General features: G+C 49.2%; 11 protein-coding genes and 1 non-coding gene across 12 annotated transcripts; 8 read left to right on the forward strand and 4 right to left on the reverse strand.

Annotated features, from left to right (window-relative positions):
• The first annotated feature begins 19 nt into the window (after positions 1-19).
• Positions 20-2801, forward strand: EJ05DRAFT_531639 (uncharacterized protein). The gene is made up of 3 exons (XM_033749040.1): positions 20-469; positions 520-606; positions 657-2801. The coding sequence occupies exons 1-3, from the start codon at positions 178-180 to the stop codon at positions 2498-2500; spliced, it is 2223 nt and encodes a 740-aa protein (XP_033601023.1). The 5' UTR covers positions 20-177; the 3' UTR covers positions 2501-2801.
• Positions 2802-2875: 74 nt separating this feature from the next.
• EJ05DRAFT_475878 (oxidoreductase NAD-binding domain-containing protein) lies at positions 2876-4168 on the forward strand. Its single transcript, XM_033743911.1, has 4 exons — positions 2876-2991; positions 3048-3357; positions 3411-3488; positions 3536-4168. Exons 1-4 carry the CDS (start codon positions 2947-2949, stop codon positions 4105-4107), a joined length of 1005 nt encoding a protein of 334 aa, XP_033601024.1. The 5' UTR covers positions 2876-2946; the 3' UTR covers positions 4108-4168.
• Positions 4169-5227: 1059 nt separating this feature from the next.
• On the forward strand, positions 5228-5535 carry EJ05DRAFT_500091 (uncharacterized protein; the record flags this gene model as incomplete). Its single annotated transcript, XM_033746944.1, has 3 exons — positions 5228-5338; positions 5390-5446; positions 5500-5535. 3 exons carry the CDS (start codon positions 5228-5230, stop codon positions 5533-5535), a joined length of 204 nt encoding a protein of 67 aa, XP_033601025.1.
• Positions 5536-6136: 601 nt separating this feature from the next.
• EJ05DRAFT_500092 (uncharacterized protein) lies at positions 6137-8121 on the forward strand (the record flags this gene model as incomplete). The annotated part of the gene is made up of 7 exons (XM_033746945.1): positions 6137-6334; positions 6387-6597; positions 6725-7071; positions 7159-7512; positions 7562-7654; positions 7706-7786; positions 7837-8121. 7 exons carry the CDS (start codon positions 6137-6139, stop codon positions 8119-8121), a joined length of 1569 nt encoding a protein of 522 aa, XP_033601026.1.
• Positions 8122-8448: 327 nt separating this feature from the next.
• EJ05DRAFT_355846 (kinase-like protein) lies at positions 8449-10728 on the forward strand. The gene is made up of 3 exons (XM_033741037.1): positions 8449-9425; positions 9480-9939; positions 9995-10728. The coding sequence occupies exons 1-3, from the start codon at positions 8775-8777 to the stop codon at positions 10591-10593; spliced, it is 1710 nt and encodes a 569-aa protein (XP_033601027.1). The 5' UTR covers positions 8449-8774; the 3' UTR covers positions 10594-10728.
• Positions 10729-11571: 843 nt separating this feature from the next.
• Positions 11572-11657, reverse strand: EJ05DRAFT_t39. The gene has a single exon. It is a non-coding gene; the product is annotated as a tRNA-Tyr (tRNA).
• An 865-nt stretch (positions 11658-12522) lies between these two features.
• EJ05DRAFT_475883 (beta-glucosidase) lies at positions 12523-14663 on the reverse strand (the record flags this gene model as incomplete). The annotated part of the gene is made up of 4 exons (XM_033743912.1): positions 12523-12912; positions 13028-13613; positions 13702-14363; positions 14513-14663. Coding segments are annotated over 4 exons (1538 nt in total), but the record flags the coding sequence as incomplete, so codon positions are not given.
• A 540-nt stretch (positions 14664-15203) lies between these two features.
• On the forward strand, positions 15204-17132 carry EJ05DRAFT_452106 (DUF1479-domain-containing protein). Its single transcript, XM_033742407.1, has 3 exons — positions 15204-15770; positions 15845-16785; positions 16844-17132. The coding sequence occupies exons 1-3, from the start codon at positions 15305-15307 to the stop codon at positions 16949-16951; spliced, it is 1515 nt and encodes a 504-aa protein (XP_033601029.1). The 5' UTR covers positions 15204-15304; the 3' UTR covers positions 16952-17132.
• Positions 17133-19207: 2075 nt separating this feature from the next.
• EJ05DRAFT_464434 (YagE family protein-like protein) lies at positions 19208-21260 on the forward strand (the record flags this gene model as incomplete). Its single annotated transcript, XM_033742747.1, has 3 exons — positions 19208-19528; positions 19623-20322; positions 20371-21260. Exons 1-3 carry the CDS (start codon positions 19487-19489, stop codon positions 21258-21260), a joined length of 1632 nt encoding a protein of 543 aa, XP_033601030.1. The 5' UTR covers positions 19208-19486.
• A 161-nt stretch (positions 21261-21421) lies between these two features.
• Positions 21422-22002, reverse strand: EJ05DRAFT_500097 (uncharacterized protein; the record flags this gene model as incomplete). Its single annotated transcript, XM_033746946.1, has 2 exons — positions 21422-21774; positions 21813-22002. 2 exons carry the CDS (start codon positions 22000-22002, stop codon positions 21422-21424), a joined length of 543 nt encoding a protein of 180 aa, XP_033601031.1.
• Positions 22003-22442: 440 nt separating this feature from the next.
• EJ05DRAFT_464436 (uncharacterized protein) lies at positions 22443-23707 on the reverse strand. Its single transcript, XM_033742748.1, has one exon. It carries the CDS (start codon positions 23383-23385, stop codon positions 22597-22599), a length of 789 nt encoding a protein of 262 aa, XP_033601032.1. The 5' UTR covers positions 23386-23707; the 3' UTR covers positions 22443-22596.
• Positions 23708-24167: 460 nt separating this feature from the next.
• On the forward strand, positions 24168-25709 carry EJ05DRAFT_357308 (regulator of G protein signaling superfamily). The gene is made up of 3 exons (XM_033741039.1): positions 24168-24465; positions 24524-25266; positions 25318-25709. Exons 1-3 carry the CDS (start codon positions 24311-24313, stop codon positions 25524-25526), a joined length of 1107 nt encoding a protein of 368 aa, XP_033601033.1. The 5' UTR covers positions 24168-24310; the 3' UTR covers positions 25527-25709.
• Positions 25710-26191: the final 482 nt, after the last annotated feature.

A 26191-nucleotide genomic window follows, 5' to 3' on the forward strand; every position in this document is an offset into this window, starting at 1 on the left:
CCCTACCCAGCTCTACACCACCTCGTAACACTTCCTCGAACAGTGTGAAATCTGACTTCAAGTGAGCGAGCAACCGACATCCACGCGAAGAGTCTAATGTTATAAGCACTTTATCTTGTGCTCTACATGGCCCCCTCATCGTCCTCGCTCGATAGCGTATACCCTCAGTAGTTTTCAATGGATCGTCCACCCACTTCCATCTCTCCATATCCCGCTTCCTCTGCCACTACGGCCCCCCACCCCCAAGCCCTTTTGGCCTCCCCATCGTCCGCATCGGCGCAGCCCAATACTTCAAATCTCATGTCTATCAGTCCTTCCAGAGCTCGCAAATCCAGCGATGACACATATCGACCGAAAATCATAACGACAGTTGGTGCTAAACCGGCGTGCCTGGTCAATGCATCCGTGACATACGTTGGTAACGACCAGATCTATGCCTTCGGAGGGTTCGACCAGTACACAGACGAAGGTACGAATCTCCCATCACTTCATTTCTGGGACCCGCTCACATGAGGACAGTTTATAACCACGTCCTCCGCCTAAATCTCGTAACGCGACAATGGAATCTGGTCGATAATTATGGAGATATACCTGGGGTGAGAATGGGTATGGCCACTTATGAAGATGTATGATCATAAATCTAATTTTCGTAACAGGTCATACAACCACATTATGGAAAGGCGACAAACTGCTTGTGTTCGGCGGCGAGAATGAGCATCGGTCGTACTTGTTCGATGTCATCATTTTCAACTTGAAGACCGCAACATGGCAGCAACCCGAGTTGAATGGGCCTGCTCCGAAAGGACGAGCTCGCCACTCTGCTGTCATATATGATGACAAGCTTTTCATAACTGGAGGAATGGCTGGTGAGGAGACTTCGCACGTACTTGATGATATCTGCTATCTTGACCTGAAGACATGGACTTGGTCAAAGTCCTACAGGTTCGTATCGCGCTATGATCACAGTTCGTGGATCTATAACGGTCGTATCTGGGTGTACGGCGGTATAGGTGAAGATATGGAACGCACTAGTGAGATCTGGTGGCTAGATCTCGAAGGTACTCCGGCTTACGAAGGTCCACTGAGCTACGGCACGGGTAATAGGTGGATGCTTAGTCCGAGAGCTCAACGGCATCGGTTCAGCCAAGGCTTGCTTCAGTCTGCTAGTAGCACCACTGGTTACGCAGCAAACTCAAGTAGTGTACAGACTTCAGCTGCTCAGGTACCCTCGAGGAACTCGACCGTGGCGCCAGGAACCATTTCTTCCCTTCGATTTGTCTCAAGTCCGCATCTCCCAGCGCAGAATGTAGGCACTCATTTCCATGTTTTTTCGTCCGGCTCTCTCCTGGACTTCGCCACCCCGGCCAGCTTCGTGTCTTCGTATGAGACCAGTCTATCCTCCTTGGACCTTGATACGATGCGTTGGCAAAAGCTAGCCGATGGCAAAGACCTCTTCAGTCCCAATTATCGCTGGCAATATTGCACCATGAACGAGGATGGCACCCAGGCGTGGTTACTTGGTTGCCCCACTGACGCCAACACCACTGTTGAAGGTGCAGGAGAGTATCTGAGTGATGTACTTTCTGTTGATCTACGCAAGCTTGGCCTACTCGGAAACAACCTGACCATGGAGTCTCGCCTAGATAATCCTAGGATGTCCATTTCTTCGGACTCCAACATTAGATCACATCTGTCGGGCATTGGCGCTGACTTCGCGCGTGCTTTTGACCAACCGCCCGAGAATGGGTCCTCTGGGGCAGACTTCGTCGTAACTGCAGAACGAGACGACGACTTTGCTGACGATATAACTATGGATGGAGATGCGCACAATATCGTGGTTGCTAATCCGTCTAAGCCCATTCATGTCCATCGTTTGATTCTGACTACTCGCTGGCCACATTTCGCGAGACTGTATGCATCCGGAATGCTCGAATACCAGAACAAAAAGCTACATCTTCCAGAGCCTTATTCCGCTGTTCGCTCCTTCCTCTACTATCTATACACGGATAGTATTGCCACCCCGCCACCGACACCAGCGAATCCTCAACCTTCGCCTACGCTTGCGGATGTAGCCGGCATGTTAGTCATGTCAAATATCTACGATATGCCAAGACTCAGGCTGCTTTGCGTAAATCGCTTGGGGAAAGAGTTGGACGTTGAGCACGCGGCGATTATCTGGGAACGTGCTGGAACGGCAAATGAAGAGTGGCTCAGACAACGTGCTGCGACCTTCTGCATGCTGCACTGGGGAAGGGTAGTACGTACCGAAGGCTTCCGGACCCTAGGTCGCAAAAGCCTGATGGAGCTCTGCGAGGAAACTGCTGATGCTGAAGGGCGAGTCGTCGGCGGTGATGAGCTGGAAGCTGTTGGGGGATTCGGTGCCAGATTCGGAAGTGAGGGTGGCCATTCACGAAAGCGAAGCAGCGTTGCCGGCGCCCTAACTGGGGATGAAGCAGATGGTGAGGAAGATGGTGAGGACGAAGGTATGGATGTTAATTGAACTGGCCAACCTGGTCAATCGGTGGATTTTTGTATTCATCACCTTACCCCTTTTCACGACTTATTTTATGAGATCATAGATGGTCAATAGCGCGGCGCCTTGGTGGGTTTATGGACAGTTTGCTTGTCTTGATTGTAAACGGTCAGAATGGGATTTGGGCTGGACCTGGAGGGTGATCGACTAAAATCGAAGCACAAACATGTATACCCAAGAACTGAAAACTTAAACGAATTATGAACAATCGTGGCTTGTCATTGACACCTACGTCCACAGCTCAGTTGAACACTTCAAGGGCTGTACCAACCGCCAAGACATGTCGTCATTAGTAGCGACAGGAAGCTTTGACATTCAGGTGCTGAGCGAAAGAGCTTCAACCTCGCCCAAATTATTCTTGTCTCCATAACCGCATCACAACGCTTCCATTGTCATTCTCTATTCTTTTCACAATGCTCGCAAGACAGATGTTCCGCCCTATACGGACACTACAGAGTGTAAGTTTAGCGATAAGTGCGCGCACCTCCACAGGATAGCTGATGCCTCATATCAGCACGTCCGCCGATACGCGACAGAGCCACCAGCCAGAGGTGGGCCGAGCCCTCTTATGTATGCCGGTATAGCTGCTGTGGGCGGTGCTGGTGCTTGGTACTACCTTACTGGTAATGCGAAAGAGCAGGTCGCGTCAAAGGTCGACGCTGCGAAAAGTCTTGCGGGCGCCGAATCCAAGAAAACATTTACAGGTGGCGATCAGGGCTTTATCTCTCTGAAGCTCGAATCAGTCGAAAATGTCAACCACAATACCAAGAAATTTCGGTTTCATCTACCAGAAGATGATGCCGTCTCAGGCCTCCATGTCGCTTGTCAGTAACTTTAAACCCTATTACTTGGTCGCACTTGACTGATGATCTTCCAGCTGCGCTCCTCACCAAGTACAAAGGTCCAGATATGGAAAAGCCGGTTCTTCGACCTTACACCCCGGTGAGCGATGAAGGTCAGTTCTTGTTCAGTCGCAAACCCCAGCATCTAACATTGGATCAGACCAGAAGGGATACCTCGATCTTCTCGTCAAGAAATACCCAAACGGTCCTATGTCCGAACATATGCACGATATGGAGCCAGGTCAGCGACTAGACTTCAAGGGACCTCTGCCAAAGTACCCATGGTCGGTTAACAAACACGAGCATATCGTCCTTATCGCGGGAGGGACCGGCATCACGCCAATGTACCAGCTCGTAAGAGCCATTTTTAATAATCCTGAAGATAAGACTAGGGTCTCGTTGATATTTGGCAACATTTCTGAGGAGGACATTCTTCTGAAGAAAGAATTCGAGCAGCTTGAAAATCAATACCCACGTCGGTTCCGTGGATTTTATGTCCTTGACAAGCCTTCAGAGAATTGGCAGGGCGGCAAGGGCTTCATCACTAAAGAACTTGTCAAGACTGTCGCACCTGAACCGAAAGAGGGCGACAAGGTCAAGGTCTTCGTTTGCGGTCCGCCAGGTCTTTACAAAGCGCTTAGTGGTACTAAGAAGAGCCCATCAGACCAGGGAGAGCTTGACGGAGTCCTCAAGGAACTTGGGTACAGCAAAGATCAGGTATACAAGTTTTAGAATAAATTGAATGTACAAGCTTAAGATGCCAAAGCTGTCTGCCTACGTTATGGCATAATGCATCGACACGTGGACTTCGAATTTGCAAGAGGCTCGAATCATTGGTATACCATTAGTCATAGTTGTATTGAGGGGTATCTAGAGACTTCCGTGAGACTAGGACAGCGAATGAGAGCTTTCAAGGGTAGAATTAAGCTCGTTAAGAGGAACATGAAAGGCGCAAGTCTATTGACTCTGTAATGTTCCATGGATACACAGCATGATATGCTGTTACAGCAAGCGGGTCATTAGGAAGAGTCTGAGAGGGAAGTTCTTCCACTGTGATAGGCTAGTGATAAGATCCTTTGCCTCTTACCTGCATGTAAGTAATAAAGACTTGATCGTCTGACCCAGCCTGACGAATCTGCAGGTCAAGCTGACTGGTCAAGGCTTTATATATACCGTTATCAGCCGTCTCGATGGGCTGTGCAAAGGAGTTTCTGACACCAGTGACAGGACACTTCGCACTACTCATCCATTACAGATGGCACAAGTTTACCTGAAAGCTGTACGAAGGTACATCGATGGGGCAAGGTTGAAAGCTCTCCTGGACGAGAGATTTCCGAAGAAAGACTATTCCATCAAGGTACGTAAGCTGAACCGCCGGGCCGGTGTACCGTCCTTTGAACAAGAACTATCTGACTAATATTGTAGATGCGGAACGGCAAGGTCATAATCAACACTCCGGAGGAAGTCACAGATGTAGGCACTCTCATGAAGGTCTAGTCACCACCGAGCTAAACGATCATGCCAGGAAGAAATCGATCGGTTTGCACGAACGGATCCAACTACGTCCAACTGACAAAGAAGAAGAGAGAGGGATCACTGCGCCTCCATGTGTCCTTGCTTGATGGGCAAGAATTTGGCGCAAGCGCCACTGAAAGCTGTTGTATTGATCAAGGGGCCCCCACCCCTGTCCTGGCTGCATGATGCAGCTACTTGGCGCAGTGCCACGATGCGACAGTGTCCTCTTCCGCTCGGCCACAATCTTACACCAATTTGCTTGTTATAATCTACTTCTTCCCCAGTTGAGAAACGAACATTCTCGCCCCCATACTCCAAAATTTCAGCGTTGCCCGCCATGTCTATTCAGCATCAACAGCACCAACAAACGATAGAGGCTCGTTATGTCGATCCACGGAAATTAATCACCTGTCTTGAAAGAAGGTACGAGAAGGACTTTCAAGTGAAGGTGTGCGATCTGGACCTTCCCACCTGAAAATCATTGTATTGACTTCACTAGCTGCGCATGAATCACTACAGGATATACGCTTCTCCAGACAAAGGGGTCCTCACCAATGTAGGTCAGTCTCTGGCGAGCCTACATGCCGGCAGCTCACAGAAAGGGTACAGGATGAGATCAGAGCGTGTTCAGCCTTGTACAGATAGTTCCCAGGGAGTAGCAGAGGATTATTACTGCGCTAGAAATTACTTCGCGTCAATGCATATAGAGAAGGCGCGGTGAACACCCTTTTCAAGGTATAGTAACGGACATTAGTCTGGGAGCACTTCACATGAAATTTACCTGAAATGTTCCCAGACTAATGTCCTAGTACTATACTTTGTAAAAGACCCTTCTACTATACAGACTTCCATGGCATCAAAGTTCCAGACACAAGTTTCTGATGGGATCAAAGTTCAAGACACGAGTTTCATGAGTCCACTAACTGTCAGTATCAGCTTTGCCAGATACTCAAATTTCCTTATATGTGTATTACTGTCCCGTACAACCTCAGTATCGATATGCCACGGAATCAGCCGGACGTACCTTTTCATGGGCCCAATGTCGCTTCAAGGCTCACAGCTCTGTGACGTGTTGCTGTGCTGTTCGCTTATGCAGCTACTTTGGCTTGCATCTAATTGTAATTGGTGCACATCATGCCCCGCTCCAGATATCAGAGCACGGAATGGGAGGGAATGAAGTGTATGTCAAAACCTCAAGGAAAGGAGCATCCCACAGATACTACAACGGCTTCTGCACGTTCAAACAATGGAAACGCTCACTGGGTTCAGAAATGCTACGTTCCGTGAAACAATTGAAACGATGGCTGGTCGCATCTTTAATAGATCGAATGATATGCAAGAGCTGACATACGTGGGGTTTGGAGGACACCTCGAATCAGGGCAAACAGTGTCCCCAAACTTGGAGAATATCCATGATATAAGCCAACTGGAGGACTTGAATAAGGTGAGTATGAGTCGATGTGGGCATACGCAGACAGAGAATGACCTCTACCTAGGATTGTCCTCGCACACGCCTATTCACCATTGGCCAGCACCGATCGTGGTCGAACTTGAACATCAGTCGAACGATGTTTGAAGCCTTCATACAATCACATGACGTGTTCAACCACATCTGGAGACTTATGATGGTCCTCGGAATCACGACTGAAAACAATGAACAGAGTTTTCCCGGATTCAAGTGGCAGCAGATGACTCAAGGATCATATGGTAAGTGGGACGTAGGCGAGGACGTCTGGTTAAGTCTAGCCACGCCCTGGTGTAGATTGACCACTAGAATCATCGCTAGACCGTATTCTGTAATCATTTTTCGCATTAGATGACTGATCGAGGGCAGAAATTGCATACATTGTTCGACGTGTAGAGTTCACGAATCGTCTTCAAGAACGTTCACCCTGGTCGATCAGACAGAGCGGGGTCTATCAGAACTTTCAGAATTGTAACTCTAGACTGATGAGTGGTATGACCGATGTACCAGTCTTAGGCCCCACTTTCGAATCGTTGTCCCTGGTCATTGCGCCCTCGAGTGCGACAAAGTTGATTCTTGCGAATATTGAAAACATGGTCTCTTTTATGGAGGAGATTGATTCGAATCCATGGAACTTACACATCGCTCTTGTCGAAGAAGGTCTCAGCAACTGGCCTGATTATATGGCCTGGATTGAAACAGAGCTACGTCAACTGGTATGTCACTCACATGGCCATGTCTGTCGATTGACTGGCATGAATCACTTCTAATCTAAAATATAGAATCTATGCTAATCCAATAAGCTTAACAAAGCAGTCCTGACGGATACTGGCTCTGTGTCTGACACTATGGTCGGAGAGAGTGCGTCGATAGCTCCCGGCATTGACATAAAAATCAGCTTCAATGATCGTCAAAAGCTACAGGATCTCGAGGACTACATCACGGACCTAAATGCAATGTTCTCTCTGTCTAGGAGGAACGTAATGGGACTTATGAAGGTCTGTGCAATATCTTGCAAAGCACACCAGCACATATCGATCGGCCTCTGTCAATGCGATGATAAGATTGCAGCGATGGGCGAGCAAATCAGCCAGATTGATGCTCTATTGGAATGTACAGTGAACCTGCGCGAGCGAGCGAGGTCCGTCCGAAAGATGGTATGTAGCTCTCTACTCGAAAAATGACGAACGTTGTTGACTGTAAAAGCTCTCTGATTTGTTGAACTATGAGGATAACAAAGCTTTGGTGTTGCTGGCGGAGCAGTCTCATCTTGAGAGCCAGGCAATGCATGAACTAACAGTGAGTATCGAATGAGCCCTTACGTACCGGTGTAACCTCACAATGACGTAGAAAAAAAGTACAACAGATGCAGCAGCCATGAAGGCTCTGACCGTCATAAGTCTCATATATCTGCCAACGACAATCGTAGCTGTAAGTCCACGAAAGATACCTTTCACTTCGGCACTAACAGTGATTCGAAGAATTTCTTTTCCACTGAATTTATCAAAACGAACGACAATGGTGGTATAGAAATATCAAGAAGCACTTGGCTTCTCGCTGCCATCTCTGTTCCTCTTACACTCTTCACTATCGCTCTGTGGATCTTGTGGCAGTATTGTACAAAGACCCCGGACCAATACCAACTTCCTTTGTACCATGGACCAGATCGTGGCAGTGGAGATGGTAAGGTTGAACTACGCCGCAGGACCACAGAGCCGATCTTGAGCAAGGTGAGGAATTGGACGATGTCTCCCGAACCGACCTAACAACACCTTGAAAAGACGGAATGATGCCTGCTGGAGACAATGACAGACTTAGGTGCATGACAAGCTATACGATCTCGGCTAGACTGGTTTGCATGGATGTCCAGGACCTAGATATGAGTGGTTGAACCACCCCCTACTGCATCAATGCAAGCCCAGCACATCAGCAGCCCCCCATAGCCTTTCCCTCGTCTATAACCCCACCTACTATTCATTACGAATGAGGGGCCGCACCTGACCCCCTCTCAATACAGGCTTGGACTGTCGGGCTCTATGCAGTTTGCCTGATACCCTTCTGAGGGATCAAATCGAGTCATCAGTTCCAATCTCCACGTCTGCCTTGTCTTGACCGGTCGCGAGCTTGAATTTGGATTGGCTCCACTCCATGTTCCCTGCCACATCTACCAATATAAGACAGAGAAAAAGCTGTTGCCTATCTCACGCACCACTGACTAGTCCTTCACTCCTTTACTCCCAGTTTATCTACAAGAGCCGCACCGTACCGCGTATCGGTCACCAAACTCCTGTCTTTGAGTTGCACTGTCATATTCTTAGAGCTAGAATTGCTGTTGTCAACCTTAGACGATATAATTCGTCTCATATTTCTATTCTCTTCCAACCATTGTGAATAAATAAGCCACTTGCCCTTACCGACAATGGTCGAATCAGACAGTGAATCAAGCGATGTCGATATTGCAGAGAAACTACGAGAGCTTATTGGAGAAGCAGAACAATCATCAGATAATGAGGGTTGGGGCTACTATGTTCCGATTTCAGAACAGAGATCAATAATTACCGCAGAACGAGTGTTTCTGCACGTGCGCAGCTTGAAGAAAAGGGGAACCACTGATTTAGTCACGAGATATACAGAGCAGATCTGTACCACAGCAATATCGTTGTTCGCGACTCTTCTCCGTGGCAAAAAGGACAGTGAAATTTGCAATCTTCTGGACGATGGGCTGTCGGACAGAGACTTGCCACTGGTAAGGACTCCAGTGAGTAATAGGATCGGCGAGAAGAAATTTTGTCTAGCCCGGAATGATGAAGCAAAAACGACCGTGGAAGCAATGAGAAGATGGGCACAGTCAGATCTGAAAGACTTCGGACAATATCAATTCAGGATGCTTGCACCAGTTTTTGATAGGTATAAGCCAAAAGGACAGCTATCAAATGACACGATCTTGCCATATGTGTGGGATGATCAAGATCACAGACCTGTTGAGAACGATAGAGGCGGCTACAGTGAGGTGGTGAAGCGCCGACTACATCCCTCTCATCACAATTTTTGGGAGGAGGAATCGCAGGAGGTGAGCGTTTAGCTCAAGGCGCAGCTGCTGCAAATAAGGCTAACATACCTGTAGCCGCGTCGAAGGTACGTGGCTGTCAAAAGATTGAACTCTGGAGACCTTCAAGAATTCGAAAAGGAAGTGAGCATCTTGCGAAAATTGGGAGTCCGCAAAAATGCCCACTTGGTACAGCTTCTGGACACCTTCACTTTCAGGGGCCAACCACATCTCATGTTCCACTGGGCTGATGCAAATCTTCGCCAATATTGGGAAACAAAAGAGCACCCCAAATTCGACCAAAGCACAGTCTTGTGGTCTTTGCAGCAAATGAAAGGTATCGCGCAAGCCTTATCACTAATACATAACTATACTACTCATCCTACCCTTCCCCTATCTGATAGGCTCGATCACCAGAACGAGAGGCTAGGAGTAATTGACCATGAAAAGCACTTTGGACGCCACGGCGATATCAAACCAGAGAACTTCTTGTGGTTTTCAGATCTAGATGGAGGGGTCTTGCAGATTGCAGATTTCGGTGAGTGCTTCCTTTCACGCTGATCCTTGTTCGGTGCTCTAGCTAAGCATCTCAGGCATGGGAAGATTCCACGGTCGCGATTCCCGCTCAAAAGTCCGCCCGACGACCGCCCAAGCTACCCCAACTTATGAGCCTCCAGAATGTGCGCTGCGAATAGCAGTGTCCCGAAAGTATGATACTTGGAGTCTCGGATGTGTTTTTATGGAGTATATTACCTGGCTCATACTCGGTAATCAGGCCACGGAGGACTTTGCCGAAGCCCGTAGCAAGATGAATTCCCTTAAAATCGACGATGACAAGTTTTATGAGATAGTCCATCGTAATGGGGACACGAAGGCCATTGTGACCATCGGTGTCGAGAAATGGGCATCGAAACTCCGCAAGAACAAACGCTGCTCACAAGCTATCCATGATCTGATCGATATAATTATGGAGAGCATGCTAGTCATCGATCAAACCAAGAGGCTAACATCCCGACAGCTCTTTCTAGAGCTCAAAGAAATCGTTGCAAGATCCACGGAGGACCAGGGGTACCTATTGGATGCTCCACGTTTGAACCTACCAAACAGGCAAATACTTGGCGCATCAGATGGGCCCGAATATAGGTTGAATGGTACTAGACAGACGAATACTTGGCCAATCAATGGATCCTGAATATAGGCCACTCAGGGTCATGGTATCCTGTTATTGGAACCGGCGTTACAGACAGATGTATCAAAAGTCTAGAGGCGCTGTGATGAGTTAGCATTTCGTTCGTGTACGACTTGGGTCCTGTATGTTGTGAGCACTTGTTACATTTATTTCATCTCTGGACTTGGATATCACCGCTACTGCTGTCTGCAAGCGAGGACAAAGATGCTGCCGGAGAACATATGCAACAGGGACTATACTATGGAGAGCCACAGAGAATAATCTGATTGTACATTAGTGATATGTACAACCATCAAGAGCAACCGGTAGTGAAACAGAAAGGATCGTTGTGTCGAATACATACCTAGATAAGCAATACTCAAATGTTATGTAGGAAGTTGATTGAGAAGATACAGACACGTAGGTTAGGCGTTGACCCTGTATAACTAGCGTGTATTTATGCTTAAGTCCCAAGGACTCTACGGATCGCTGACCTTTGCACTTCGCATGTATGAAGAAAGAAGGGTGATGAGCTAGACATTTGCGGTAGTCTCGAATTCCTCGGCATTTAGTTGAGCAGCGCGCCATCAATGGTTCGACGCTATCTGCTGGACATGTATCGGCATCCAGTGCGCCGGCATACACAGGCCGAAAGCTGATGTATGCCAATGAAGAAGAAGAGAATACTTTTCGAAATATTGGTGAGCTAGAAATAATAAGGACTTAACTTACGTTACGATGTGGTTCGTTCTATCGACGATCTGGTGGTATTCTTGCGTCAAACATGGGAACTACTAGTACGAATTATAGAGCTCCATAGCGTCAATACACTGGGAAGGCGATAGTCATGTAGGGTTTAAAAACCTAGACCAAAGTGTAATTAGTTTGGCCAGAGCATAAGTACTCTCTAGAAGGGAGTGGACAGGCATGGCATAATACGCGTCTAGCAAAGAGAACGTTGACAATTCATTTAGAATGGAGGCAAAAATTGATAAAAACACATCTCCCAACCCTGAATCGAACAGGGGACATTCTGATAACAATTGCTATTACAGTCAGACGCCATGAACCAACTAGACCATTGGGAGGTTAGGGCATGTTTGGCTCATGTTTCAAAGAATATTTTCCCGGAAAGAGGGGCACATTCTGTGAAATTCTTCGAATTTCCGTGCGCCTTCGGCTGTCAGGCTATCGAGCCCCACTTTGCTAGGTCTAATGTCTATAGATTATCTAAGCCTTCTTACAATGAATCGAGCCAATCACGTCCAACGACAACAAATATGATATAGAACAGTCTTTGCTAAGACCCACTTTTGTTGGGTTGACTTCTTCACTTTCATCTGCCCCCTTAAGCACATGACTCCTTATATTAACAACGTGGTATGACTGCGTCTGGAAACGTTCGTGTGTTACGGTCATCAGAAAGAACATTCGCAATCCAGTCTCAGCCCCCGATCTTTCCAACCAGCAATGCGTGATGAAAGTTTCTTTGCAGTCTGTTTCCTCATGCATGCTGGGCCTGTCAGTCGCCTTAGTGCATTCCAGTATTTCCAGCTCATCACTTCCTGTCAGCGGATCACGGATGTGGTATGCGACAGTGCGCTGCTTGCGGTTCTAATCTGCCGACCATTTGTCACAGAACACGTACTTGAAGGCGAAGAAATTTGAGGATGGATTGCCTAAATCGAGTATATAGCTTCGAAGTAGATATATTAGACTTATTTATATAGAACTACTAGAAGTTAGGTACGTAAATATCAAAATAGATGCTTTAAGTCGTGCTTGAATCACATGGTTAGATAATCGACCACATAACTTTGTATACTCATCTTTAGAACTATTAAGGGAAGCGCTGCTAAGTGAATGTTATTCTATCACTATTCTATTACGTCAGGGGTAAACGGTATAGCTCCGTTTAGCTATCTATATTAGAATAGTAAATTGCGAAATGCTGCCACGGACTTTTCGTATTCGAGCACTCCATTCAAGCTATGGCAAGTTTATGTCTACATTGCTCCATTATAGACATAAATGCAAGAGACGCGCCGGCATACGAACATGTGTTTTTTATTCATCTATCTCTTGAGCATGTTGCGTGAAGCTCATATGTCAGCGCGATTATTGATCATGCTCGATATCGCGCAACCAAATGGCGTGCGAATGCAGAGTCAAGCTTGCGCAATAACGCCCAAAGCTCCTTCTAACTACGCTTTCTCGATCAATCTGTCGAAGACTTGTCCAATCACACGTGCGCTCTTCTTAGGATACCGCTTTTGGCCGCCCGCATAGTCGACATATGTCACTCCAAAACGTGTTTCATATCCCTCTGCCCATTCGAAGTTACTACAGAATCAATATTAGCACATCCGTACACAGCATCACGACTACCCACATGAATGCCTGCACAGCATCCCGTCGAACCATCTGGGGAGGCCGCCGCCGGCGCGTAATGACTCACTCTAGTAGACTCCACGCCGTATATCCCCTGACATCCACCCCATCAATCGCTCGTGCATCCGCCATGGCCGTGATATACTCCTCGAAATACCTGCAGCGAAACTCGTCTTGCAGTAAGTCCTCCACCGCAAGGCCGTTCTCGCCCGCCACGCTCGTCCCATTCTCCGTCACGTACATGACCGGCCGTCCATACCGTGCGCTCAGCCAGCACAACAGCTTTCTGAACCCCGGCGCATGCGGCCGCAGCCACACAGACTGCGTCGCCGGCCCAATCTCGTCGCCCGCTTTGTTCGTCGGCAGAATATCCACGTTGCCGGCGTAGTCGTCGGCGGTTGCGGGCTCGTCCCGGTGCCGGATGTAGTGCGCGCAGTAGTGATTCATACCGTAGAAGTCGTTGCTGCCACGCACGAGTGCGGCCTCCGCGTCGGTAAACTTGGGAAGGCGTACGCCCAGTTGCGCCCGCATGCTGGCCGGGTATGTGCCGAAGTAGATCGGGTCGCCGAACCATGCCGTCGCAAATTCCATCTTGCGTTCGCAGGCTTCGACGTCCAGAGGGTCAGCGGCGTCCCAGGGCTCGGCCCAGTCGCCTAAGTGGTGCGTATCAGCAGCGTGACCGTATCAATATATCACATCTATCCATTTAGACAATCGACCTATGTGAAGATGTAATCTCACCATTCAGCGTGATTCCAATCTGGCCACCATCGCGCGCCTTGAACTCCTCACGATACACCTTGACCGCACTCGCATGCGCAAGCAACATATGATGCCCAACGATCCACGGCTCTGTACTACTATCACCCTCCTCACTCACCGTGCGATCTGACGTGCGCCCTGGCGCAAACAGCCCGGTACTATACCCCAGCACACTGCTACACCATGGCTCATTAAATGTTACCCAAAACTTACACTCCGGCAGGGCTTCAAACATGACCCGCGCAAATCGCGTGTAGTCGGCTATAAACTCGGCTCCGTTGCGCATCCCGCCGTATCGCGCCTCCAGTGCTTCGGGTAAGTCCCAGTGGTACAGCGTAATCCATGGCGCGATGCCCGCGGCGATTAGGTCCACGACAAGCGTCTTGTAGTAGGCCAGACCGGCTGCATTGACAGGGTCGTCGCGCCCACCGAGAGGGATTACGCGCGGCCACGAGATACTGAAGCGGTAGACCTTTGCACCCAGTTCGCGGAGGAGGCGGATGTCGTCGGCTGCACGGTGGTAGCTGTCGCAGGCGACGTCGCCGGTGTCACCACCGGCAGTTTTACCGGGCGTGTGACTGAATGTGTCCCAGATGCTGTCGAGGCGGCCGTCGGTGTGTGGGGCGCCTTCGATTTGGTAGCTGTGGTTGTTATTATAGGGTTCGCAAGGGAGAGTACTTGGAAAGGGTCATATGGTAGTGGTCAGGTTGTTGAGACTCTAGGTCTCGGTAGATATGATGGTGAATAGTGAATAGCTAGACAGATGGATGCGGGCGAGCGTGAGACTTACGCCGCAGTTGCAAAGCCCCAGACGAAGTCCTGAGGCAGTTTCGAGGTCGTCATCGTGCGTTGTTGAAGCCAGATCGAAAGTAAAGACGAAGTCACAGAAGAAGCCATAGGGACATTGCGGGCACTCGGTTCTTGAACCACTCGATTCATCTGTTCGCACCCTGCCTGGCACACACTCTCGTTCTACACGGCCCATTCTGCCGGTTCTCCGGATCGCTTCTAGCCTTGCACGCCTCGCTTCTGGGGTAATCAAGGATACCCCAGTCCTATCCCGTGGTCTACGTGTCTCAACGAGCCAGTAATGGCTTCAGAACGCCCAAGGCAGCTGCCAATGGTTCGCCATCATCGCTTGAAGGTCTTAGTTCGCTGCTACTCGGTTGCAACTTTCGGGTGAGTCATGTCGCATACTGTATGTACAGTATGGACGGTCAGGGGTTTGCGAACAGTCGCCGGATAAACTGCCCGTCGTTCCGGGAGAGTGTACAAGAATAGCCGGATAGCCATGTGTTGATAGCGTGGGGTCGGTCGGCCTTGGCGGGGCTCCTATGGCGCATATCTCAGCATATCGTCGCAGAAGCAGTACTGCAAAAGCCGCGGTTTGGGCGGTAATCTAACTCCATGTAGTAGTGCATCCGACGCCAGACGACACGTCTCGATGCTCCGTTGTGCATGCGCGTCTCTTGCAACGTTGATTTGCAGGTTATAAGATTCGGCATGGAACCACTATCAGGCACAGAATATTGAAATTGATACCGGTCTCAGCACAGAAAGATCGAACTTGGATACATCAACCATGAATCGTCTTCTCCGCCCATGTCTTGTCTCACTCCGTTTAGTATATTGTCCTTCAAGAACGTTTCACAGCACTACTGCAACACAAGCTGCAACACATAAACGCGCCGGCGACATCTCAGACGCATTTTCAAGTCTCTCAGGACAGGAGTTTGCGCCACTTGAGCCGGAGTATGCGAGCATCAAAGCCCAGCTCATCGCGGGGAATGAGGATAAGGTAGTGGCGAGCTGGAGGAGGCTGTTAGCGGAGTTGAATACGGATGTGGAGAGAGTTAAAAGATTGGGGAGTAGTATCGTGCCGGAGATCGACTTCAAGGATGTGGAAAGCGGTACTGTGTCCGGGGAGTTGTTGAGGAGGTATAAGGAGACGGGCATCGCTGTTATCAGGGGTGTGGTCGATGAGCAGGAGGCCAAGGAGTGGAAAGATGGCTTGAGCACGTATATTAAAGAAAACCCACAAACAAAAGGTTCGTTGCACAGGTTCCGATTTCTTCTCACTCACTCGTCTCTACACTCTCACCTACTCACTCACTCCCCGTAGCATTCCCCGCCCACAATCCGCAAGTATTCGAACTCTACTGGTCCCGCGCCCAACTCCTCGCCCGAGCGCATCCAAATCTCCTACACACATCCCGCTTCCTTATGTCCCTATGGCACACCACTTCCTCCACCAGCACTCCGCTCTCCACTAAGCACCCCTTGACCTACGCCGATCGTCTCCGCATCCGCCTCCCAGGCGACACCAGCTTCGCCCTGGGTCCTCATATCGATGGCGGCTCTGTCGAGCGCTGGCACCCCTCCGGTTACGGTGGTCGTACTGGCGTCTATAGCCCCGTCTGGCGTGGCAACTGGGAGAGCTTCGACCCCTGGGACGCAGAAGTACGTCTACGTGTCGTCTCGGATCTGCACGCCGGCGTCGGTGCATGCAGCGCGTTCCGCATGAGCCAGGGCTGGCTCGCGCTCAGCACGGCGCGCGCAGGACAAGGCAGTCTACGTGTGAATCCACTACTGGTCAAGACGACGGCGTATTTCCTACTGCGGCCGTTCTTCCGCCCGCTTGTTGGGCATGATGATCCTACGTATCTTCACGCGGATAATTGGGCGCTCGAGCATGTGCCGAGCGCGTGGCTGCACGGTGCCGCACCGGGACGCGGCATGGAGCTCTCGCCGGCGCTGCATCCGCATCTTCAGCTTGCGAGCACGATGGTGGCGATGCCGGATGTCCAGCCGGGGGACTATGTGGCGTGGCACTGCGATACTGTTCATGCGGTTGACGCGCAGCATACGGGGACGAGCGATGCGAGTGTATTGTATATCCCAGCGTGTCCGTTGACCGAGGCAAATGCGCGCTACTTGGTGCGGCAGAGGGCTGCGTTTGTTAGCGGTGAGCCGAGTCCAGATTTTGGTGGCGGTGGTGGAGAGGGGGCGCATGTTGGGCGTGTGCAGGTGGCAGAGCTTGAGGGCTTGATAGAGGCGGATGGAGTAAGTTACGCTTTGAGAGACTTGGAATATGTCTAGACAACTAACATTGTGCTGGTAGAGAAGAGCGGTGGGGCTAGAGATGTGGGATGGGGAGGAGGAGGGGTTGACGCCGGGCGAGAGAGAAGTATGTTGGAGGGCCAATAAGATTTTGGGCTACTATGATTGAGGTTGAGAAAGATTGTCGGTATCCTGTTCAGTTTAAGCAAGCAGAGGATGCATCCAGCTTGGCTATCACTCGTATACTAGGCATTACTCCTCGCAGAGACTTCTCCAAAGGTTGTGCATAATGTAACCATGTCTTTATGTATCATGAAACTCTTATCCAAATTCAAACCCACAAATACATGAACATAGACGCTAAAATGAAAGCTATGGAGGGATGGACTGAGAAGTGTGAGGAACAATCTATTCGGAAGGTAGAGATTAAAACGGCGAAGCTTGCGTAGAGGATATGAAACGAAAACGTGAAGATTTCGTGTATGTGTGATACATAGATCCTATATTTTGACATCTCGTAATCTCGTATGTCTTCACAACTGTAGAACATAGGAAACAGAACATACCTCCTGAAAGTAAATTTGGGGTTGGCGGTCTGATTGGACTCCGAAAATCGATTTTTCAACCAATGTTCAGGGATCTCATTATTGATATCATGATCCTAAGGCGATCCTTCTTGTTGGCTCATATTGAAGATGAAGCACTTTTACACTTAATCGATGAGGCTAGTATTAGAAAGTGTCTACATTAAGTTATAGTACCGATGGGTCTTACATGTATCTTTGAGTCTTCGTAAACGATTATAGCAGCTGCAGTCAAGCTCTGATTATATAGATTTTACTAGGATGTTCCAATCCCGCTCTTGGAGACTATCTTGGATCACATCTGTGCTTCATTGCCTTGATTCACATAGTGAAGAACCAAGACAAGGATCACTTATGTGAACTCAAGACGTCACGAGTACTCCTTGCTCAGTACGATTATCATGTGATCCTATCGACTATAACCGCAAGTACAGATTCCGACAACAATTGGATTTCGAGGACTATTTTATGAAGATTGAGGACACCAACGTCGCTTAAATCGAGAATCCTAACACAGTCATGCGTTAACTCGAATCAAACTTATCGTTCGTATCGTGTTGCTGTAACTCGGAAGATCAATATATGACTTTCCGAGTTCAAGGTCGATATTACTCCACTGCGTACTCGTCCTTCCTGATTTTCCATTGTGCAGATTCACTATCAAACGATGGCCTCAGCCGTTATAGCATTATCACCATATATTGCCCTTTATGAATGCTAAAGTGGTACCTCTGAGGATTGCCGATTCTTTGCCGCTGGAAAGGATTCGACTTACCGATTCGCCTGATCGTAATGCTGACATGGTGCCTACTCCTGAGGACTCCCTCAATTGTCTTTAGCGATGTATGTGGAGCCGAACTAGTTGAATATCTACAGGAACTTAGGTAGAGCAGTCTTGCAAGATCAGTCGAAAGGCATGAGCGGAATTCCTAGTAGATTACGTCGTATCTGGTTACTCAAAATGCTCATAGATCCACGAGGTTATTGATCCTCGTTACACAAGATGCTAATAATCACTAGCATTGCGTGTGCAACACCTCAGCAAGAAATATAGACACTCCGTTCCTGAGTAGCCTATAGTTTTGATGAAAGACTCCGCTATTGGTTCCGGTTTCGGGTTCTGGCCGTTGACCGTCATTTGGACAAGGAACGTCGTTAAAGCTTACAATATCTCGGCTTCCACGGAGATCTGCGGAGAACCTGGTTGGTCGCAATATGCGAAGCTGCCTTGAATTAATTTTGCAGTACTGTTCAACACGAGTACCTTTATTGTTATCGTATAGCTTCAGTACCGTTATATAATGCTTCAGCAGGCTTACTGTATTCTTGGGATTCATATGACCCGTGAACGAAGAGCGGACGCTCATCGACACAAAAGTAAGGAATTAGTACAGACTCACCAGCCGCTCGTTTGTGCGCCATATGACAGATGCAATTGGTGAGAAGCCAGGGTAGCGACGACGTCTATGTCTCTTCTTCGTCATACCAAGTGTAACGTCAAGTTGCAGGACCCTGAATGCACGGCGAATCGGACGTGTGACTATTCCATCCTAGCTCTTCGGTGATGCTGTTTACGGTATCTGAGACCCTACCATAGTTCGTCTGCTAGAAGATGAGAATAAGGAACCGCTCAGCAGTAGGGACAGACCCTAAGCTTCTTCGGCGACACAGAATAAGCAGGGACCAAGTCCAAGCCCTGTAAGAGACGCAAGCGTTGTGATGGCTCCGCGGTGTTCGTCGCCGTAATGTGGCGGAGCGATTTTGTCGCAGATGACGAGCCAAACACCGCGTCAAGCTGAGTTGAAGTAACGACGGGGTGGACGGGCGCGATAGAGAGTGGTGTGAGCAGTCCGAAGCCTTCCGCAAGCACCGGCTTATCTACATTCCGCACTGGTGTTGAGTTGGCATCTAGGCTATCTTTAGGCTAGCACGTGTGCACCCTGATTCGTCAAAGCTACTCAATGATCTCAAGCTCAGCCTAAAACAACTAACACGGTGTGCCCCAATGATCTCGTGGAATCTTATCGCCAACAATTATCGCAGCCCCTCAATGCGGTTGAGGTCTTCTCTCTTCCAACTCTACGCTGTGTCAGGGACGTAAAGAGTCAATCTCATCAGCAATGGCGACAGCGACGAAGACCAAGCGAGGTCCAACGGTCTTGGTACGTCTTAAGGAGCTGCGCCTTGCTTTTGGTGCAAAACCACGGCAATTTTTGTACACAGTATCGAATAAGACTGACAATGGCCCACGCGCAGGTCACAGACTCTAGAGAAGCCTCATCCGGGCGTGTACAACCTCGACCATCCCCTCCTCGCTTCACAGTAGACGGCATTCTTGGGTACGCCTCCGAAATTCCCTCAGCTCAGAGACGAGGCCCTCCTCCTCGACCTCTCCACACACGAACGCCCAGTGGCAGACATCCGTTAGACCCTAAACTCGCAGGACGTCTCGTTCCGCAACATATGCCAACTAGAACATCCAAGGTCTCCGAAAAACTTGTTCTTCTTCCAGATACAGTTGAAGAAGATGACGAAAAGCTTGGACTATCAGGTGAAGAGGACGGTCCACCCACAGACGAAGACCTGGAACAGATGAGAGCCCCAATGGGTGGTTTGAAAGATAGAAGCTACGCGGAGAGGATGCCTAAAGCTAAGCGAACGGAAAAGCTGGCTCGTGTAACAGCATATTGCACAGCCCAGGCCTATAAGATGAGATCGACGGCAGAGTTTATTAAGAAGCAGCACAGCGCTCGAACGAAGCTTTACGACGATTGTCTATACTGTGTATATCACCTGCCGCTTCTCCCAGGTCATGATGGCTACAGAGTTCGGAGCAGTCCTGTCTTGAAGAACCCGGGCGGTAGATCAATACTGGACGAGGAGATTGAGCGAAATGAGCGACGGGAGTATCACGAAGGATATTTTGGCGAGACAGAACAATACGGTGTGGGTGCCAGTGAAGAACATCATCGGCGTGGCCAAAGACAGGACGAGGATGGCCGAGGTCGACATTCTGAAGATCATCCGATGGACAACTCCCCTCGCCGATCCTCATCACCACCAAGGATCGCACCAGATGCGACCACCTTTGGAGAGATGTTTGTGTTTAGCTATGGTGTGGTGGTATTTTGGAACTTTACGGAAAGGCAAGAGAAAGATATTCTAGCGGACCTCACCTTCTCATCATCAGAGACAGGTGTATCCCTGGTTACTCGGCCGCAGGAAGAGGAAGACTTTGAGACAGAGGAGTTCCATTTCGAGTACAATCCATACATTGCCAGGCCGCGCATGTTCAATGATATGATTACACTGAGGAGCGGAGATCATATGATTAAGCTGGCTATGAGTCACGCGATAGCGCAAAGCACCAAACTGAGTTTCTTCGAAGAGCGCATGGCTCACACCATGTTAGAGGCTCAATACGTCCCACGACGTCTTGCGTTGACTGGCAATTTGGGCATGAAACGAGAGGACGTCGTAAAGATTCTAGGGCGACTATTCACCAGTCGCGTCGATGTCAACCTCTCGTCGAACATGCTCGACGTACCAAACTTCTTTTGGGACGCCGAGCCGACTTTGCATCCGCTCTACGCCGCTGTCCGCGAATATCTCGAGATCAAGCCTCGTATTCAGGTCTTAAACGAGCGTTGTCGCGTATTTCTCGACCTCGCAGAGATTCTTTCCGACTCCATTGCAGACAAGAAGATGACCAGAATCACCTGGATCATCATTGTTCTCATTGTCCTCAGTATACTGGTCACATGTACTGAAGTTTTCCTGCGGTTTGGTATCCTAGCTGGGAAGAAGCACGGTGCAGACACCGGCAATCTCGTTATCAATGCCTTCCAAGAGAATGCAACTGGTGGTATTGGTGCTCTGGTTGGAGAATTATAGTCGTATGATTTTCATTGTTCCTCTACTTTTCAGATAACCACATAGCGCGGCGTTGGGGCACAGCGATTCCAGCTTTCAACCTCCTCTATTAGGAGGATTCTAATCAATATCATATTTTCGTCAATCAACGTTCTTCTACCTGCCCTAAGAGTTTTCAACCTTCATTCCTCCTTGTCAGCAGCAAATTTTTTCAACTCCTCCAACTCCACCTTGCCCAGGGCCTTCTCGTTCGTCGCGTTCAGCCACACCTTGGGTACCACTGGATCGGTGTCATTCTTCCGCGCCAGAAACGCCTCTTTCCAGCGACTCGCACACAGACACCATTTACAACCTGGCGTCAACCCTGCACTACGCAGGTCATTTCCACGAGACGCTGTGAAGTCGAGGAACTCCTTGGACACGCTTGCTGCGACGGCGTGGTTACCGAAGTCACCGGCGGGTACGTGGCAGTAGCCGTCGCGCAGGAAGCCGGTCATAGGGCTGGTGGAGTGAAGAGCAAGGGGCTTCTTGAAGACTGGGTCGAATTGTTAGTGGAATTTTATTTTTGCATACTGTTGTCTGCTGTGGGTGGACGGACTTGCCATTGAGGCTTGCTGGGCTGACCATTGTGTGTTGATGGTAGTGGCTGTGCAGTGCTTGGGTTGAGATTGCGAGGATTGATACTATGCTGAATAGCGTGAGATTCCAGTTCATTGAGGTCAAAGTGTTCCAGGTGGTGTACGGGACCGTGGTGGTGGATCATACCTAGGTAGCCCGAGATGCACGAATCCATGACGTACATAAATCGCCTGCTAGGGCATCCATTCTGATACAGTAGTAGCGACTCCTCACAATAAATTTACGCGACGCCACGCGTATGAGATAAGGATCTATAGATTCAAGATAGGACTACAGATAAGACTATCATACAATAGGTAGCTTTCGACATACTAGTAGGATACTAGGGTCAAGTATATTACTTTTATTTTACTAGAATAACGTTTTTCTACCTATCTATACCCACAGGACGTACCCGATTGCCCGGACCCCGACAGGCTAGTTCTATATAGGCTATCTATCAAAACATCCTCCTATGTAAGATAAATGCTAATGAAGGCAAGTTTATCGCCGTGAAGGTAGTACACGTGCGCATGGGTGGTGAGTCTGCACACAATTGCTCCGCTTGACGACGGGTGATGCAGTGGACTCTGTTGGTGGGAGATGTGCATGGACGAACGAGTGGAACATTATCCTACGTGCGACAACAGTACAACTGATGATGGCGAATGTGTAAGCGTGGTAAGAGAAGTTTGTCAGATGCTAACCACTGGAGCTATGACTGAAGACTAATCCACGCCTACTTGTCAACCTTATTACCATCCATGCTATCCAGTTCGTACATAATATCCGTCCTCAAGGTGTATTTCGTCCCCTGCACGACGTCATCTCCTGAGTGGAGGAGGGACCGGTGCTGGAAGACCAACACTCGCCCAACCTTTGGCACGACTTCGTAACGCTCTCTCATTGTGTAGTCGTGGAATACCGTAGCCCCCCCTTGCAGCGGCCTTTCCCCAGGGGCCGCATTCATAGCATCGTTCAGGTACAGATGCAACGTATAGTACGACCGCTCCTTGCGATCAGGTGTCTCATACGTTCCATCACAATGGGGTCTGAAAAACTCCCCGCCGACATATTTCAAGAACCGCATACGCTCATTCAATCTCGTCGCACGCCACACTTCCTTGCGCTTAGCAGGCCCATTTCCTGTAACTTCTGCCCTACCTTCAAGGCGTGTCCAAGGCTCGATATGCGGCTTCACGCGCTGCCATAACCTGTTAACAATCTCTTTGTCATCCCAGATTATGCGACCGCAGTTGCGAGTGTCCGTGTACAGGGCCTGTTTTCCATTTCCTATGTTGACCATTGCACGCTCCCAATGTCCGACTGTCTCAGCGACTGCGATCAGTGCTGCACATTCGGCTGCAGTGAGGACGTTATCGAGAATTTTGGCGTCAAGACCGCCGTATTTTGCACCACTGAGGTTGGTGTCATCGAAATCAATGTCCTTGATTGTGATATCTGGTGGTGGAGATGTGAGGAGGTGCTTGGTGCTCCAGACGGGAGCTGCTGAAGTAGTAGTCAGCATCTCGAGATGCTATATAGAAGCGCGATATTCGTCCAACAATGCCTTTGAAACGAATGAAGCTGAGAGTGCATCTGCTGCCATTACTGCGGAGCTCAAAGGGTTAATAGCATATGGCTGCCTGGTCTGGTATGACTGGGCAGTCGCTCGAGCCTAATGGGGCTGAAGCCACGGAACATGGCTGAGTATGGGCAGTCCAATATTCCAATGCATCTCGCGGCGCTTGAAATTCCGACTATGGTGACATGTATTGCTAACCATGGGTTTAACCTGTCGGAATTGTATGGTGGCATCACCATCAACTATTCGTGATGATGGGTTGTGTCGTTGGCTGCTTTAACGGCATGGCATGGCGTGGTACCTAGGTATATGGTACCAAGGGAGCCAATTTCCGTGTGTAGCCAATCATCACGAAGCTCAAGCACCGCACAGGTCCACTTTAGTTTCCTTCCCCTGCTCCAGGTTTCAAATCGCGACTGTGACTTTTGTCCTTTACTTTGTCTCAGCTTCTTACCTGCGAGCGACATCGCCAGTAGACGTTGATATCTCATTGATCGCGAGAATCGCCCCTGTCGTTCGCTCACTACCATCGCTCAACCTCATACCGCTCTATCGTACCGGATCTTCGACTTTCCGCAGCGCCTCGGCTCGCCCTCGCGCTAACACCACGTTCGTTCACATCGTCACTTCTGCGACTCTCGCTCTATTCACCATCATCAGTGTCTTCATTCCTCTCGGAGAACTACGAATTGAGTCTGAAGTAACTGGAACGATTGGTTGAGCGTAAATCTGCGTGAGCTGAAGTACGCGACATCATTGCCGGAGAGCAGAGTTCGGAAAGCCGAAGGTCATTTCTACTAGGAAGGGTGCGAAGGCAGGCTCGACTCAGAACTTTGGATTTTAGTTGCGCGCGACTTCGGTGTTGAAGATGTCGACTCCAACTCCAGAGCCAGACATGTCGCGGAACCGACTGCCAACGCTGTTTGAGGTGCTCAGTCGACGAACAGCCGCGCCCGTGGACCTCTTCTCATTCTATATTTTTATGCGCGATCAACAGCGATCTGTCGATTACCTGGACTTTTGGTAAGCTCAATAATATACCTAGACACTGGAATGGTGGATGACTGACGTTGCGATCTAGGTTGGACGTCTCGCAACATCTGTCTCTCTGTCGCCATTATGTCCGAACTCTCCACAGGTCCATCATCGATCAAACCCCAGATAAAATTGGATCGAGACGATCGTCACAAGTTCTCGAGGATGTAGGTCTCGCTGGTCCATCAGGAGACAAGGGTGAGAAGGACTACAAGCGGACGCCCGAGCAACGCCTCTCCGCCTTTCTACGCGAGAACAATGAAGGCTCAAGTGTGAGGAAACACTCCCCGGCGACCAGTCAAGATACGACTGGAACTAGCCGTTCTGAGCGCCGACGACATAGCTTCATGACTTCTGCCGATGGCTCGCCGTTCCACGACTCTTCGCCCGAGCAAGGTGGCAGCCAAATCTCTCGTAGCGACATTCGCGCTTCAGCTGAAAAAATTCTCTACACGTACTTGCTCCCTGGATCGGAACGGGAGATCATTCTGCCACAGTCTATTCTCAACGATGTCACAGACGCCATTGAAGGACCAGATCAGCGCAGTGACCCAGAGCTGTTTGATTCCGCGAGGGATTATGTTTTCCAAGCTATGGAGCGTGACGCTTTTCCAGGATTTCTACGTGCCAAAGCCTTGGGCAATATTGTTCCGTCGAGCATGTTCTTCCGTGTCATTTTTGGACTGGTGTGCATGTTTGCTGGTTTCTGGACTGCATTCATCCTTATATTCTTAAACTATCACCACGCTACCCGTGCGTGGATAATAATTCCCTTTTCGTTGGGCGTTTGTGAGTTCACACCAGTATGGATCCTTCAAACGATATCTAATTCATCTCCAGACATGCTCTTTACTCATCAGTACACTCTCGATCCAATACTCGTCTTCGCTGGATACAGCGAGTACACACTCATGTCTTTCTCGAAGATCAAGGAACCCTTCGTGAAGAAACTTTTGCTGAAGCGGTCATACATGGTCTTCGCTGAAGTCGTCCTCGTCACCGCAGCTATATGCTGTCTTTTCATTTTTGTACCAGGAAAGAGGCTTTAGGTAGCAACCAGATCTGAACGATCACTTTCTTAAGTTTGGTAGGCGTTCGGGATATTTGCAGCGGATGAATTGTAAGGCGTATTGGGGACAATACCAGGTGGTGCGACAATCACAACGCTTTGTTTTGACATTAAAAAGACATGCTATTAATCGACTTCTTTACCCGCATGAAGACCCTAACTCAGGTCTTCTAGGTGTCTCTTTCAATTCGCGATGCTAGGAGAACACACATTCCGGCAGAGCATAAGCTCCCATGAAGTCAGGCCGCAGCGCAAGTTTCTTAATTGTAGCTTAGGCGATGTGAGATAATCAATCAATTCAAGTCTTATCTTTCCAACTCCATATCCATATCTTTCGTGTAGCCACATGGTCCCGGCTCGCAGTCCCAGACTGTTTCCTGTGGCTAAGCACCGTTGGGTCGGTCAAAGATGCCCCTGTTACCATTACCTGGATGAACCACCGGCTTGTGCGTCTTGTACCACATCATCCACGACGTACACCGTTCACCCGCTTGTCGCAATCTCCTGGCCGGCATACTCATTCATATCCATACGTAGCGCCCTTCGGCTCTGATCAACTTGCTTGTTTAGATAACTCGATTAGAAGGAGTTTATAAGTAGTTGAGACAGACTTACTTATAGCTTACTTGAAGAGTTCTATATCTA

The sequence above is a fragment of the Pseudovirgaria hyperparasitica genome, assembly GCF_010093815.1.
Source record: "Pseudovirgaria hyperparasitica strain CBS 121739 unplaced genomic scaffold EJ05scaffold_7, whole genome shotgun sequence".
Taxonomy (NCBI): Eukaryota; Fungi; Ascomycota; class Dothideomycetes; order Acrospermales; family Acrospermaceae; genus Pseudovirgaria; species Pseudovirgaria hyperparasitica.